The 16024-nt window shown below is 43.6% G+C and overlaps 1 protein-coding gene across 2 annotated transcripts in view; it reads right to left on the bottom strand.

The window, feature by feature from the left end:
• Window positions 1-16024, bottom strand: part of GRM7 (glutamate metabotropic receptor 7) — a gene marked incomplete at both ends in the record, with an annotated part of 645729 nt that overhangs the window by 278143 nt on the left and 351562 nt on the right. For both annotated transcript variants that reach the window (XM_080718117.1, XM_080718116.1), the window contains one exon: window positions 8128-8269. In XM_080718117.1, coding sequence (XP_080574243.1) covers window positions 8128-8269 — 142 coding nt within the window. The remainder of the gene's footprint in view (window positions 1-8127; window positions 8270-16024) is intronic.

Below are 16024 nucleotides of genomic sequence, written 5' to 3'. Positions count from 1 at the left end.
GCAATATACAAATATTAATTTACCTTTTTTTTTAGGTGGTACTGGGGTTCCTGGAAACCCTTCTACCTCTAGGCTACACTCCCAGACCCATTTTATATTTTTATTTAAAAACAGGGTCTCTTAAGCCAGCGCGGCTGGCTTCGAACCTGCGCGATCCTTCTGTCTCCGCCTCCCAAGCGCGGGGATGACAAGCGTGCGCCACCACGCCTGGCTAATTTACCTGTTTTTAAAAAAAATTTTTTTTCATGTATGTGCTCCGGGAATATGAAAAAGTAAATCAAGAATAAAATCACTAAGGAGCCAGGAAAAAAATAAACTGAAGAATCAGAAAATAAAGATAAATCATTAAGGTAGCCAGGAAAAAGAAACTCAAGAATGAGGAGGGAGGGAGGGGAGGAGGGGAGGCAGGGTGTGAATTCAAGTGAAAGGAAAGGCAGAAAAAGGTGAAGGAATGTTAGGAAAAAATATAGATATGGTAATAGTTGACTCCAATTGGAGCAATGCTGGAACTTTCAGAAGCGATGTGTTCAGGAAGAGAAGTAAGAGAACTCAGATTATCTGACGTCCAACAGGGGAAACGTGATAGACTTTTGTAGTGAACAGAACAGCAAAGATAACCACACAAAGAACAATAGTCATATCAATTCCAGGGAGATAAGCAGAAAGATTTTACAAACACACCTAAGCCACATGATGGGAAAAAAGTGACCTGATGCTACAGTGTATGGAATTTACTTAATCTTAATGTTCATGCTGATTTTCATGAAATGAAAACCCGCTAGGTCCGTGTTGGGAGCTCAGGTGAGAGCCGTGTCAACTCTAAGAGAGGAATCCATACACCAGATTTAAAGTTATTAATTTCAAAGTTGTAAGTCAAATTTTAAAAATTAGTAAAATTTTTAAATTCAGATGTAATAAAAACTCGCCGGTAATTGCTTATATCCATGTACACATAACTAGGAGTATTAGAGAACAGAGAATATAATAATTAGTTGTAGATAAAGTTGGGCAGGTGAAGTTTAAGGAAGATGAAAAAGGCAGAGAGAAATCAAACAAATAAACAGATATAAATTTTAAAAACCCACTTATTTAACCGAATGCATTTATGTTTCTGGTACCGCAAAAAAAAACCCCAAAAAACTTGGGGGTAGTGGTGAATGCTTGTAAACCAGTATTTGGGATCTAACAATCTAACACAAAAGGAATGCACATTCCAGGTCCCCCTCAGCAATTTACAGAAGCCCTCAGCAGCTAAGCAAGACCTGTTTCGAAATAAATAAGAAGGGCTGGGAGTGTAGTGTATTTCAGAGGCAGAATACCCCTGGGTTCAATCACCAGTACCACAAACAAAACAGCAAAGCAAACAAACAAACAAAAACTGAAAAGCAAAAAGCTGGGTGTGGTGGCACAGGCTTGTAATCCCCGCCCTTGGGAGGCTGACACAGGAGGATCACACAGGTTCGAGGCCAGCCTCATCTACTTAGTGAAGCTCTCAGCAACTTAGTGAGACCCTGTTTCCGAATTAACATATCGAAGTCAATCACTAAGCCAAGCAAGGAAGGGAGGGACGGGGAGGGAATGGGGTGGCATTTGGGTAGGGGTTAAATCAGCGATGAGTACATGTTTGTACACACAAGTTTTTTACCCCAATAAGTTGTATGGATATAATGCACCAATAAAAAAAAAATTTAAAAATGTTTCCTCATTAAATTAATAAACAAAATAAATGAAAAAAAAAGAAAAAAAAAAAGAAAAAAATAGGTCTGGGAGTATAGCCCAGAGGTAGAAACCCTCTGGGTTCCACCCCCCAGTATCACCAAAACAAAACAAAGCAAAAACAAAAAACAAAAACAAAACAACAAAAACAAACCAAAAAAATGAACAAAAACCTTTGAGTACAAAAATGATTAATCTGTAATGTAAATTAATTTGCCAAAAGTTACATGTGATCTTTGTCAGAGAAAAGTAATGCACAAAAAATGTTGCAAACATCATACTAGTATTTTTTTCCCCCACAAGGGCGCCTGGACAACTCATCGCTGGCCTCTGCCTGGGTCGTTTTGCCAAGGGCATCCTTCAGGGTTGCACATTCCCCTTAAAGGAGGTGGTTGAGGCAGAGCAGGTGTCTGGGGTCGGTGCCATGCTTTGCGGTAGACAACAGACCAGTGCTTTATTGATGGTTTTCTGAGTGTCCAAATAGTTGGTAGATTTAAAATTACTGCCTATGATTATCCTATTGTTTAATTTTTATAGCTACCTGGAGGCAAAGTAAAATTTAAGAGATCCTGGAGGCAAAGTAAAATTTAAGAGATCCTTTCATTAAAAACAATACCTAGTTATTTTTTCAATCGGTTTACAGTGGACCTATGTTATTTTTATAGTCAGAATAGAATTTCAGGAAAAAAAGAGTTTGTTCCTGCCTAAAATCCAAACTATCAATACCTATGGCTGATTTAGCAGTTATTTAACTTTTGAAATTTAGATATTGTCTTCTCACTACCGTTCTGACACAGTACTTGAAGTTAAAGTTCCAGGAAGTCTCAAATTTTCCTACCCCCAGTGCCAATCTCCCGGCAAGAGAAATAAAATCCCATCATGAGTATCTGCATTCTCCAAACTCGTGTGCTCTCAAGTTGGTACTTGACAAGAAACATGTATGCACTTTGCTTTTTTTTCTGGATTCAAGGGTTATTATTGCAATCCTGACCATGTGCCACAATAATGTTTAACACACAAAGAAACCACGGCAAGAAAGGAGCGTGAGTACTGAGTGGATCACACATGTTTTACATTCAGAACTAGAGCCACACGTATTCCCTGCAGCCCAATAGTGTGAGGGCCCAGGAGTCACCAGAGCTGTATGCAATGTATATTTTTTTCCTTTTCCTCCTTTTCCTTTCTTTCCTTCCTTCCTTCCTTCCTATCACTTCTCCCCCGCTCCCTCCCTCCTTTCTAATTTTTTAAAATTTTTATTGGTGCATTATATTCATACATCATATTGGGGGTAAAAAACTTGTGTGTAGAGACATGCATACATCACTGATTTAACCCCTACCCATTTCCCACCCCATTCCCTCCCCTTCCCTCCCTCTCTTGCTCAACTTAGTGGTTGACTTCGATATGTTTAAGTACATTGTGTGTTTTAGAGATTTTCCTCTTTCCCCCCTCCTTTCTCCATGGAGGAGCAAACAAGACAACCCCCCTCCTTTCTTTCACATGGCATTAGGGATTGAACCTAGAAACAAGCTACCTCTGAGCTACAATCCTAGTTTTCGTTTTTATTTGTTTTGAGACAAATAGAGTCTCTAAGTTGCTAAAAGTTTTTCTTCTTTGTCCTCGAACCTATGATGCTTGTATCTCAGCATCCCAAAGTATTGGGATTACAGGCATGTTCCACTATACTCAACTTTTCTTTTATATATTTTGTATACTTTTTTTTGGGGGGGGATAGTGAGGATGGAGCCCTTCTATGTCCGGGCTACACTCCCAGACCTATTTTATATTTTTTTATTTGGAAACAGGGTCTCTTAAGCCAGCGAGCCTGGCTTCGAACCTGTGCGACCCTCCTGTCTCCGCCTCCCAAGCGCAGGGATTACAAGTGTGTGCCACCACGCCCGGCTATTTTGTATACTTTTAAAACATATAAGAGTGGTTGAACACTCCTATAATTCTAGTCCTTGGGAGGCTTAGGCAGAAGAATCACAAGTTGGAGGTCAGCCTTAGCAGCTTAGACTCAACTACTTGGGGAGACCCCATTTCAAAATAGAAAAAAATAAACAGCTTGAAGGTGTAGCTCAGAGGTAGAAAGTCCCTAGGTTCAATTTCCAGTACCAAAAAAAATTCAATCAATTTAAAAATATGTTATATGTACAAATGTGTAACAAATTTCACTACAGTGCACCAATAAAAATAAAATTTTAAAAAAATTTAAAAAGATGTGAGTGTATCTCACTAATGTATGACATATTCGGTAATGGTGTAAACTAGCTATGAGAAGGAATTGTGAGATGTTTAAGAACACAGAAAAATCCCATGTTGGAGTTCTGCTCAACAACTTAGCAAGGTCCTCAGCAACTTGGGGAGATCCTCTTTTCAAGCAAAAAGGAAGGACCGGGGCTGTAGGTCAGAGATAGAGCACCCCTGGGGTCAATCCCTAGTACCCCCAAAGATTAAAAAATAAAAATTCTATGTGCATGTACAGACATGTAACAAACTACTACTAAGTATAATTATAGTGAACGAATACTTTTAAAATTTGTAATAAAATAAAATAAAAAAATGTTTTAAGTGAGACCATACCTTGCCAATGTATTATGTACTTACCCATGGTGTCGACAAGCTGGGAGAAGGCTTTGAGGGAGGAATAAGAACAGTGTGATGAGGAAGAGCCACCAGCCTCAGAAAGTCGAGGGTCATATATAGACGATCTAAAGTAGAAATGAAAAAGCACTACAAGAGCCTAAGTAACAAAACCAGAAGAACAGCAGAGGAGGATGGAGGAGGGCTGAGGGCTGGAGGAAAGGCTTGAGGAGGAAGACAGATGAAGACGCATTAGGCTGTTGCCATCATCCTGACAGGGTGTGGACAGGGAGGAAGAGGGGGAGCGAGATGGGCTCCGGAGTGAGCCACTCCAGAGATGCACTGTGCACATGTATAACTGAAGTACCTTGAATCTCACCAGAATTTCCCATATCATACCAATAAAATTCTTCTAAAAAATACTAGTATTCATAGCAATGGCAAAGCATCAACAGGACCAAGAGAAATATTGTGAAAACAGAATCTCCTGACGATGGACAAATTGAGCCATGGCCAGCACTCTGAGGAGAAAGACCATACAAACAAAGGCGCTGGGGATCACTTCCCTTGAGAAGGGCATCCATGAGACAGATGCTGGGGTCATTCAAAGTGCCACAGAGGAGAGAGAAAAAAACCAGGAGCAAAGACCCTGCCAGAGGGTGAGGGGGAGAGGATAGGGTGAGCAGAGATGACATCTCCAAAGCTAAAATGCGACGAAGTTTTATATTGCCTTCAGCTTCAGAAATAAAAGTTTGCATCTAGACCATTAAGATCTGGGCACGAGGCGAGGCGTTTCAGTCACTAATCTACCTGGCCTTGTTTATTGAGCAGGTATTGCCACCTGGTCTCTGATATAGGTATTTCAAAGTCTCCAATCAGTGAAGAGAGGCGTCCTGGCTGTGCCAATGATACCCACAGATGGAGCACAGAGATGCTAATTTCACCATCCCCTGGTCCACCAATGTACCACTGATGTTAAACTGAGATGTAATAAGGATGAAGAATTTTCCAAAGTATGATATGCCAAGAAATCCAGCCATGGTGCTGGCTGGGGACGATGAAGCGGGGGAGTCTGAGCATTGGAGGTGCATGGGGGAGAAGATGTGAAGACCCAGGCAGAGGAAGAAATAACAGGACACAGGATGAGAGGAAGTGTGGGGTGAAGTGAGACTAGAAAAGTGGCCCAGAGACTTCCCTCAAGCCAGTCGACTAGCTCTCCTCATTCTCATTCTATGGATGGGCGAACAGAGCCCAAGAAACTGCAAGTCAGGGGGAAGAGCTAGTCCACGGTGAGACAGACCCACACCTACAGAGCAAAATGTCCATGAGCACAAGTTCAAGACTTTTCTACTCCACGCGTGATCATAGCTGCCGACTGGGAGGGTGGATGGATGGCCCTGGAGTCTGCATCGGTCTGAGGAGCGAGACCTACAGAGATAATATCTGGGCCCTTCTTTTATTGTTTTGTTTCCAGTCTTGGGGATGGAGCTCAGATTCTTGCACGTGCTGAACAATTGTTCTTTCACCGAGCTATACCCCAGCTCTTGAGCTCCGCCCAGTAAAAGATACCCACCCTCCAATTCAAGACTTTACCCAATAAAAGATATTTACCTTCTAATTCAATGACGTATGATTTCTAACTACAACATTTAAACCAGCTATTTGACATCAATGAAGTGTCAACTAGCATGTCTGGGAGATAATATTCTCATCTTTTTTAAGGGACACATCTTTGTCTTAGCACATTCTAGTCTAGGGTTTTTTTTTTTTGTGGTACGGCAGATGAAACCCAGGGGCATTCTCCCAGACCTATGTTTTATCCTTTTATTTTGAAACAGGGTTTCACTAAGTTGCTAAGGGCCTCACTAAGTAGCCGAAGCTGGCTGGGAACCTGTGATCCTGTCTTACCCTCCCAAGTACTGAGATTACAAGTGTGCACCACCACACCCAGCTAGGAATCTACTCTATAAATGTTCACAAGATAAAAATAAGTTTTCATATACTTATAATGCCTTAATATGTGTGTGTGTGTGTGTGTGTGTGTGTATGTATATATATATATATATATATATATATATATATATATATATATATATATATTTGAATGCAGATTTGTGGAAATGTTTATTACACCCTTACTTATAGTGGTGAAAATCTATAGTCAAACCTAAGTGTCAACAGAGAGGCAGTTAGATAAAATATAGTACAGAAGTAAAATGAAATTCTGTATAGCTATTAAAAGGACTGCATAGAGCCAGGCATGTTGGTGCACGCTTGTAACCCCAGCAGTCGGCAGGCCGAGACAGGAGGATGCACAGGTTCGAAGCCAGCCCCAGCTACTTAGTGAGACTCAGCAACTTGGTGAGACCCTGTTTCCAAATTAAAAATAAAATAGAAAATAGATCTGGAAGTGTAGCTCAGATGTAGAAAGCTTCTGAGCTCCATCCCCATTACACTCCCCCCCCACACACACACACACAAAGACTTAATAGATATAGAGATGCTAGCTAAGATTCCACGTCTTCGGTGTTAAAAAGCTAAGTCACAACGCGCAGGGTATAGAACAAGGCATGCATGATATATGTATATTTATATATTTTTTAAAAAGCCAGGCATGGTAGCGCATGCTTGTGATCCCAGGACTTGGGAGACTGAGACAGGAGGATTGCTGGTTGGAGGCAACCTTGTGAGGCCCTCAGCAACAGAATGAGAGCCTGTTTCAAAGCAAACCAACCAACCAACAACAACAACAACTACTACTACTACAACAACAAAAACCCCACCAGCACAATTACTGTGTCTCAAGGATGATGTAACAAGGGTCTGGTCCCACCTGGACAGGAGGACCTGTTAGGGAGGAGAGGAGACAGGTGGCTTGTTTTTCTCTTTAGCTTGGATACTTTGATGGTTTCTGATTTTTGTTCTTTACTTTTGGGTCAGGTGTAATTACTGTTCATTATAAAAAGATAAAAATAAAGATTCCAGAGCAGAATGGCAGAGATTAGGAAAGGAAGGGGACATTTTCATGCTGTAGGAATGTTTCAAAGGTTGGCTCGATGTGACTTGGCTACAAATCCAAGGAACCAGAAACAGTGGAAGCCAGGGGTGACAAGCTGATCCTCAAGTCCAAGGATCAAAGCAAGGGCTGGAGGGGAAGGCGGATTGGAGAACATGGAGGCACCACGAGTTTTGTTCTGCACACACCAAGTTTAAGGTGCTGTCAATATAGCTGGGATTAAAAGACATTTTCTTTTACCCTAATGGGAACCATTCTGTGAATAAAAGTCTGCTATATTCAGGTATGTTCTTAACCTATAAAATGTAGTGCTTTTTAAACCAATAACTGAACACATTTATTTTCTAATAGAAAACACACAACAGCAATGTGCAGTTGCTGTCATAGTCGACTTCAACTTCTACACTGAGCTTGAAGCAGGTGTGACCTGGCTGCTATGTAATAAAGCCCCGACCCAGCTGGGCGTGGTGGCGCACGCTTGTCATCCCAGCATTTGGGAGGCTGAGACCGGAGGATCGCGGTTCGCGGCCAGCCTCAGCTACTTAGTGAGGCCCTTCGCAACTCAGTGAGACCCTGTTTCAAAAGAAGTAATAATGAAAAAATAAATTGGGCAGGGGGTATAGCTTGGAGGTCAAACGCTCTGGGTTCCATCCCCAGACCTGCAAATAAATAAATAAATAAATAAATAAATAAATAAAAATAGAGCTCCGACCCTGCGCTCTTTTTCCTCTTTGTCTACCAACCTCCTCATCTTTTTGACTCCAAAAGCTGCAGCATGCATGCATAGTCATGAGTCCCCCAGCGATCCTTACTTTATGTCCTCATCGTTGGCAAAAATGACGACGGCTCTGGAGTTGGGGGTGTCCAGGAGTTGTTTGACAATCCTATCAAAGTCAATGGTCCTGTCTCTGCGCTCTTGGGGGATTCTCACGGACTGGGCAATGCAGAGCCCACCTGTTCAAGAGAAAAAAGCAGAGCATCAATACGTGGCCCACAGAGACAGCCAAGGGGCCGGGGAAGGCAGCCGGGGCACAGGGGCATGGGGATTCTCAACCCACGGCACTCCCTGGGTGACACGCGTGTGTCAGGAGGGCAGGGGACACCACCCAAGTCCTCAGCTCCTGCACTGCGCATGGTATTGCTAAGCCTCACTCTGGACTACGCACTTCTAAATGTGTAAGTGTGTGCGGGGGATTATAGTACGACTCATTCTGAAGAGGAAGGCGAAAGTGGGCGGTTAAGAGGGTGGGTTGGAGAAGGCATTTAACACGTTTGTTATGCTAAAGCTCAGGCTTTTGCTCTGTGAATTATCTAGTGTTCAGATTCCCCATGGATTATTTCCCCCTTTACACCACCACCACCAACAACAACAAATAATAATAATAATAATAATAATAATAATAATAATTAATAATAATAAATACTGAAAATGATTTAAAAGAGGAACATCTATTCATGTTGCGTAAGAATGCACAATGCTATACCACTATACACTATACGTGTGCTATACGTGCACACGGTAATCCTAGTACTAGGGAGGCTGAGACAGGAGGATGAGAGGTTCATGGCCAGCCTCAACTAGTTAGTGAGGCCCTCCACAATTTAGTGAGATCCTGTTTCAAAATAAAAATAAAATAGTGTGGGAGGTATAACTCAAAGGTAGAATGTTCCTGGTTTAATCCCCAGTACTGAAAAAAAGAAAGAAAGAAAGAAAGGAAGAAAGGAAGAAAGAAAGAAAGAGAGAGAGACACACAAAGGAAGGAAGAGTGAGACAGAGACATATAGAGACAGAGACAGACAGAAAAGGGGAAAGAAAGAAAAAAGAAATAGAGAAAACAGTTATGCATCCTTCCAGGCATTTTTATTTATTTATTTTTTTGGTGGTACTGGGGTTCCTGGAAGCCCTTCTACCTCCGGGCTACACTCCCAGACCTATTTTTACATTTCTATTTGGAAACAGGGTCTCCTGAACCAGCGCGCAGGGCTGGCTTCGAACCTGCGCGATCCTCCTGTCTCTACCTCCCAAGCGCAGGGATTACAAGTGTGCACCACCACGCCCGGCCTTCGAGGCATTTAAAGTTATTCATTAAACAGAGTGACCACAGCAGACAGTGCCTAGCCTAAGTTTAGTCAGGAGAACCGAACAGCTCTATGTACACAACCGTGCATGTGTGTATCTGTGGCAACTTTCTCCAGGATCTCCAGGACTTGCAACAACCCATGAATCAACAGGTTGACAGATATACAAACCCTGGGACATCCACAAGACAGAACACTACTCAACAAACAGCCTCAGTAACCGCTGGTAAGCACAGGAAGCTGGATGGATTACTAAGGGCATTCTGCTACGTGACAGAAGGCAGCCCAAAAGGTCTCCTGTTGTCTAGATGGCAGGGGAAGCGAGCTCGTAGGGGTAGGAGACAGAACAGTGGATGCCAGGGCTCGCAGAGGGCGAGGGCTGGCATCAAAACACCACACAAAGGACTTTAGGGTCGCAGAGATGCTGTACTTTGGTGATAGAGACTTGACGCCTCGCATCCTCACGTGGTCCAGTACACGTCAACTGAACATCACTGTCTGTACATTAAAAGTAACCACCAGCCGGGCGTGGTGGTGCACGCTTGTAATCCCAGCATTCCCGAGGCGAAGACTGGAGGACGGCGGTTTGTGAACAGCCTCAGCTACTTAGTGAGGCCCTTTGCAACTCAGTGAGACTGTTTCAAAAATATATACAAAGACTAAAATTTAGGACCAGAGGTGCAGCTTGGAGGTAGAATGCCGAGTTCCATCCCCAGTACCGGAGAAAAAAATTAACCACCAGGATATCAGGGGAACCCGGGATGGAAAGCCTTTATGACAGACGAGCCTGTCTGGAGATGTCTTCCTGGATGACATTCTGAGAGCGGGTGGGCTTCGTAGTTTTTACTGGGATCTGCAAGGCTAAAGACAAGAAGAACTGGGCAGAGAACAGTACTGAATTTTTTTTTCTAACAGGGATACAGGTGAGAAATTCTGAAACTGCTTTCTCCACTTGAGCTGATAAACTAAACCAATTTGCACAGAATAGAAGCCGGGCTTCTAACTGCTGGGGAACATTTATTCATAGGAAGAGGATATACAGCTGGAATGAACCCAGCGGTGTTAGATCTAGTCAGAAAATCAGTTCAAACGCACACTTTAGAGAGAAAGGAGCACAAATAAATACAGTTACATATATATGTCCTAGCATGGTCTCTCAGAGGGCCTACATGACCTGAAAGCCCACAACAACAAGTGCCCTAAGTGCCTAGTTGTTGATTTTGAAACCACATTTTTTCAGTAAAATAGACCATTCTTCCTTGGAAAAAAAGGCTGATGCTGAGACCAAGAAGAGCAAAAATAAACCTGGAACACTGGTCAGTATGAAGAAGCGATAACTATATGGAGAGACAGAATAACTCTGTGTGTGTGTGTGTGTGTGTGTGTGTGTGTGTGTGTGCACGCACGCTCGCTGTACATTCTAAGACACAGAAGCTAACCTGAGAGATTCCAGTGAACAAAGCTAGCTTTGAACACAATAATGATAATAACACTGAGCTCTCACCCAAATAAAATACGCACTCATACAGACCTAGATGAATGCCAGAATGAGGAAATAAATACATAAGAGGGAAGCCTTCTTGCTGAACAATTCCTGAATAAATGTGGAGGAATAAAATATCAGCAGAACACTGCAGTTAAGAATTGGTGCTTGCAAAATCCACTGACAGATGCTATAATCTGTATGGGAAACTCCAAGGAGAAAGTGGACATTTTTATTCCCTAAAATTATCTTCCCAGCAGGTGTGGTGGTGCACACTTATAATCCCTGTACTTGGGAGGATGAGGCAGGAGGATCGCAGGCTCGAGGACAACCTCAGCAAGCAGTGAGACTCTCTGGGGGTAGTTTAGAGGTAGAATGGCTCTGGGTTCAATCATCATTACCAAAAAAACATATTTCCCCAAATATCTAGTGGTTACCATAGTGGTTTTTGTAGAAGTGGAGATTAATTCACTGGCCCTCCGGTTCGGATGCTGTGGTTGGAGTTAATGCGTTCCTTCAAGTCACCTCCATTGAAACCCAAGACAATAGTGCTAAGTAGGTCCCAAGTGGTGCTATGGTGCGCTCTGGGGAACCAAACTCTAAGAACCACAACAGGTAGCCAATAGCTACCTACATATAAGCTACAGCCAGCTCTGCTCTAACAGGTTCTGGGCACAGTTATTGTTGTCAACCATTTTATAGGACATTCTTAGGTTGGTAGCATAGGGAGATAGGAGGAAGGGGATGGACCATTAGCTTCTGTTCTAAAGCACAGGAGGATGCAAAGAGACAGAAACTGGAAAGGTTTCTTTGGGCAATAGCTGGTATAATCTCAGTGCCATCATTCCTGAGTCTGGAAGGCATTGGGTAGTAGGAAGAAGTAAACCAGCTGCTAACTGTCCTGAGGCCACTGGGGAGAAGAAGGGGCTACACTACACCTTCTCGGCAGCAGACGGGGATCATTCTGGATGGAAATCCGGCCTCCCATCAGGATTCAAATACAGCTGAGTGATTAAGCAAATGAGAGAGAACTCCATTTGGAGAGGCTTTAGGGAGGGGCAGACTGTGCGACTGAGAGCTGGTCCAGCACACTGGAGCTCAGGCATGGAGCTTCACTACAGAGCCGAGTGGTGCATCCGCTCCTCAGAGAGCTACCCACAGGTGAGCGGCGCACCACACCTCCACGGAGAAAGAAAGGGGCTATTAGCATGGTAATGGGAATGAACATGTTCATAAAGTGAGGATATAAGAGCGAAAGAGACTTGGGAAACAAAGGAAGGGAGATCACACGATGCTCTGAAGTCTGTTCTTGGAGCGCTCAAGTTGTACCTGCTGGAGAGCCAGCTCGTTTACATCGGGTCCAGGAGAGAAGGCGGCGAGTTCTGAAATTCACTTACACTGCGCGTCGACGACTTCAGCTGCATCCTTCAGTTCACGCCATGTTATGCCAGAAATTTCTCGTTGAGAAAAATAATGTGGGTCCTCATGTCTACCAACACGAAAGGGAGTGGTCTCTGACACACAGGCACACCCCTAACAGCTATCAGCGGGCCGATCCTTTAATAACGCTGGTAACTTGGTACATGTGATCATATTTGCATCCTGAGCTCTTGTTCTGTTTTTCTTTTTTGGTACTGGGGATTGAGCCCAGAGGCATTCTACCTCTAGGCTTACACACCCAGCCCTTTTTCACTTTGCATTTTGAAACAGGGTCTCCCCAAGTGCCTGAGGTCTTCTCCATGTTGCTGAAACAGGCCTCAACCCTTTCTCCTCTTTTCTCAGCCTCTGAAGAACTAAGATTCAGCCGGGTGTGGTGGTGCCGCTTGTAATCCCAGCATTTGGGAGGCTGAGACTGGGGGATCACGGTTCATGGACAGCCTCAACTACTAAGTGAGTCTCTGCAACTTACCAAGACCTTGTTTCCAAATAAACAATAAAACATAGGGCAGGGGAGGTAGCTCAGAGGTCAAATGCTTCTGGGTTCCATCCCCAGACCCGCAAAAACACCAAAACACAAAAACAGATTCTAGGTTTGCGCCATCGCTGTTGTCCTTTCAAGTGCAAAACTTACTCTGGTTTTGTTCCAACTGAGTCTCTCAGTAAATTCAACTTGGCTTGCCCACTGAGACAAGTCTGATGCTACTTGGTCCCTATAACACCAAGAGGTTAAGAATCTACCTTTTGAAGGAATTTCGTGTGCCTGAGAAATGTATTCTGATATTCTGGCAAATAGCAATGCCAGTCAAAGCAATCAATTAATCCCCACTCCTGTGGGGTACGGGCATTTAGAATTGGACTGTCTCAGAGATGTTGCCAGCAGAGAGGCCTGTTCCCACCATCAGGATAACTCCATCCCTCGTACCGAATCTTTCTCTGAAAAGCCCCATTTCAGTGACTTGAGATATAAGCTACCAAGATAACGGAAAGATTCTGAGCCCCACAAATTAACCCGTTTCTTGGTCCTGTGCTGCAAACCGGTCAGTTTTCTGTCTGCCTGTGGTTAAGAGAAATCTGTAAGGGAAAGTGAAATCCTTGGAGTCAGAGCACAGATTGTGTCCAATAGAATACTTCTCTAAAGTGATTCTGAATTCTTTTCCAGTGGCCTGTTTCTAAAACCATTTCCAACACGCAGCTCAGTCTTGCAACAGCTTCTACCCAATGCCACTCTCCCAATGATTAGGCCTATTATTTAGAGATGCGAATTCAGTTTAGCAAATATTGAGACTGGTGCTTGCAAGGTTCTGTAGCATTTTTAAATGAACCCCATGTATAAACAAAAGGAGGCTCAGAATAACCAGGAAACATATCCAGAGAGTTGAACATTGATATTACTCAGATTGGAAGTACCGGGTCTCGCCCAGTTCAGTCTACATGTCAGAAAACCACTCCTGTGTTTTCTATATACTTGCATGTTCAAAAGTCCTCCTACCCCATGAGGCAAGAGAAAACAGGCATCTCCAAGTTAACTAATGCACCCCAAATCACACACCTAACTGCAGTGCAGCACAAAAATTGTCTTCTAGAACTTCCTGATGAGTGATAAAATTATACCCTTGTCCTTGGATACCTCACGAGTTGACAAAGTGAAAATAAATGCATGGAGTAAAAACGGACATGATATCTTATTAGAAGAATCAAAATTTCCGTGGAAGAAATTTAAGCCTAGATGGGCTGTTTCCTATCTGTGGAAGGAAGGCTACTTAGAACAAAGAGTGACATTGGGAATGTCAAGGTCATTATGGATAAGTCTGTCTGACCTCCATTCCCTGCCCCACCTTTGCCAACAGATTCTTAATTTTGATTTGGGTGGCAAAGTTTTCGGTGCTAAGCGACTGATCATAGCCAAAGGGATCTGCCCTGTTCTCCTAGCCTCTCTTGACCTTCCCTTCAAGGGAGAATGACCCATAAAGCACGCACACATTTTCAGAAGTAATACAGAAAAAGGTTTTGCTCTTGGGGTGGGAGTGGGCAGGGGCTGGCACAACATTCCTTCCAGCCTTGTGTGTATTATCATACCTGTGGCAATTACTGTCCTCTTGACACCACGAAGCCATAATCAAAAGGATCAAAAACCAATATTTCAAGATAAGTAAACCAAAAAAAGTAAATGGAATAAGAGTCCCTGACTTCATGTGCCACTGAGCAGCAGAAATGGAGTCATCAACCAGCTACTCGCTGATATGGGGAGAAAGGCGCTGCCATTCTTTACGAGATCACGAGAGTTTTCTTCTTCAACTTGCAATTAAACAGACTTAAATGATGCTTCCACCCTTTAAAGAATCCCCAGCTCAGTACAGAAGGGAGAGAAAGTTACTAAATGTAAAAAATAAGTCAAGACATTCGCAAAGCAAAAGGGAACCCAAGCCATCTCCACTGCAATCCAGACGCTGAGGAAGAGGAAGGGGGCACCTGTGTGGATTTTTGGACAGAATTGTTAGGAGGAGGACATAGAACCTGGAGTGGGGAGAAAAGTGAGCTAAGCACATGTGTTAGGAAACATTAGTTCAGGGTTCTTTTTCTTAGCTATTACCTGTAGAATCCATATCCCATTCTGGATTAAAAATGGAGAGGAAGAAGAGAAAACAAGGACGGATGAATATCCTGGGAAAATCCTCAGCAGCTAAGGTATAGACGGAATTCTGGGGAGAGCTGGGTTGGGCTGCACCAAGGAGAATGACAATCAGTGGTTTAGACAGGTGGGGATGGGGCGGCATTGGATGGCACCAGACTGTGAAACAAATGACAAGAGACGGTGTACATGAATAAGACACTTCTTGACCCTGTCGCGCAGTGGAGGGTCCCGTCTCTCATTCAGAGCAGAACGCGGGCACAACCTAAACATGCTAATAGGGAGTTAGGCCACCGTATCTTCCAGGCAAATAATGTCAGACAGAGAGTCTCTGCTAAATGTGCTCGGGAATTTCAGTCACATCACTTGGCCTGAGAAGCAACTGGATCATACTCCGGAGATATAGTAGAGGCTTAAAACACTCTGGGACAGAGGTGCACATATTCAGCTGACCTACGGGCCAAAGGTCAAGCAGCAGAATATTCCCACTTTGCAATGAGAGAACCAGCCCAGTAAGGAGCTGCAGCCAGGTCAAGATCAGGGCTCAGGCTGAAAGAACGCGTCCATACTGCATTCCCGCATGGGCACCGCTTCAGGTTTTGCCCTTCTGCTGCTGAGTTCCTTTCTCGGCCACTCTTACACTCAATGATTCTGCCCATCATTCATTAAAAAAAAAAAAATACAAAGCGGCTGGCACGTTTCAGACTGCAGATGTTGAAACTGGCGAAAAGACAAAAACACTCTGTTCGTGCTCAGGGGACTGCTGACTAATAAGACAGCCTTACTCTTTTTCTTTAATTCCTCCTTTCCATACTGTGATGGCCTCTGAAAACGCTCTGAGCTTCCCTTACCACCAAATTCCCGGTAGGGAACGCGGAGATCTCAACAGCTGGTACCCGGGCGGGTCGTGAGCGGGTTAATGAAGAATGCAATCCCATTCAGGAAGCCTTAGGAAGGCAAGCTGTTCCTTCCCTGAACAAGAACTAGGAAATTGGCTGATTATTTTTTTTTTTTAACTCTTACTGGACCTTCCTGTAGCTCCAGGACCAGTGGCAGTTGGGACCAATTGTCACTTGTC

The sequence above is a fragment of the Muscardinus avellanarius genome (assembly GCF_963383645.1).
Source record: "Muscardinus avellanarius genome assembly, chromosome: 22".
Taxonomy (NCBI): domain Eukaryota; kingdom Metazoa; phylum Chordata; class Mammalia; order Rodentia; family Gliridae; genus Muscardinus; species Muscardinus avellanarius.
This window is presented reverse-complemented; position numbering and strand designations above follow the sequence as displayed.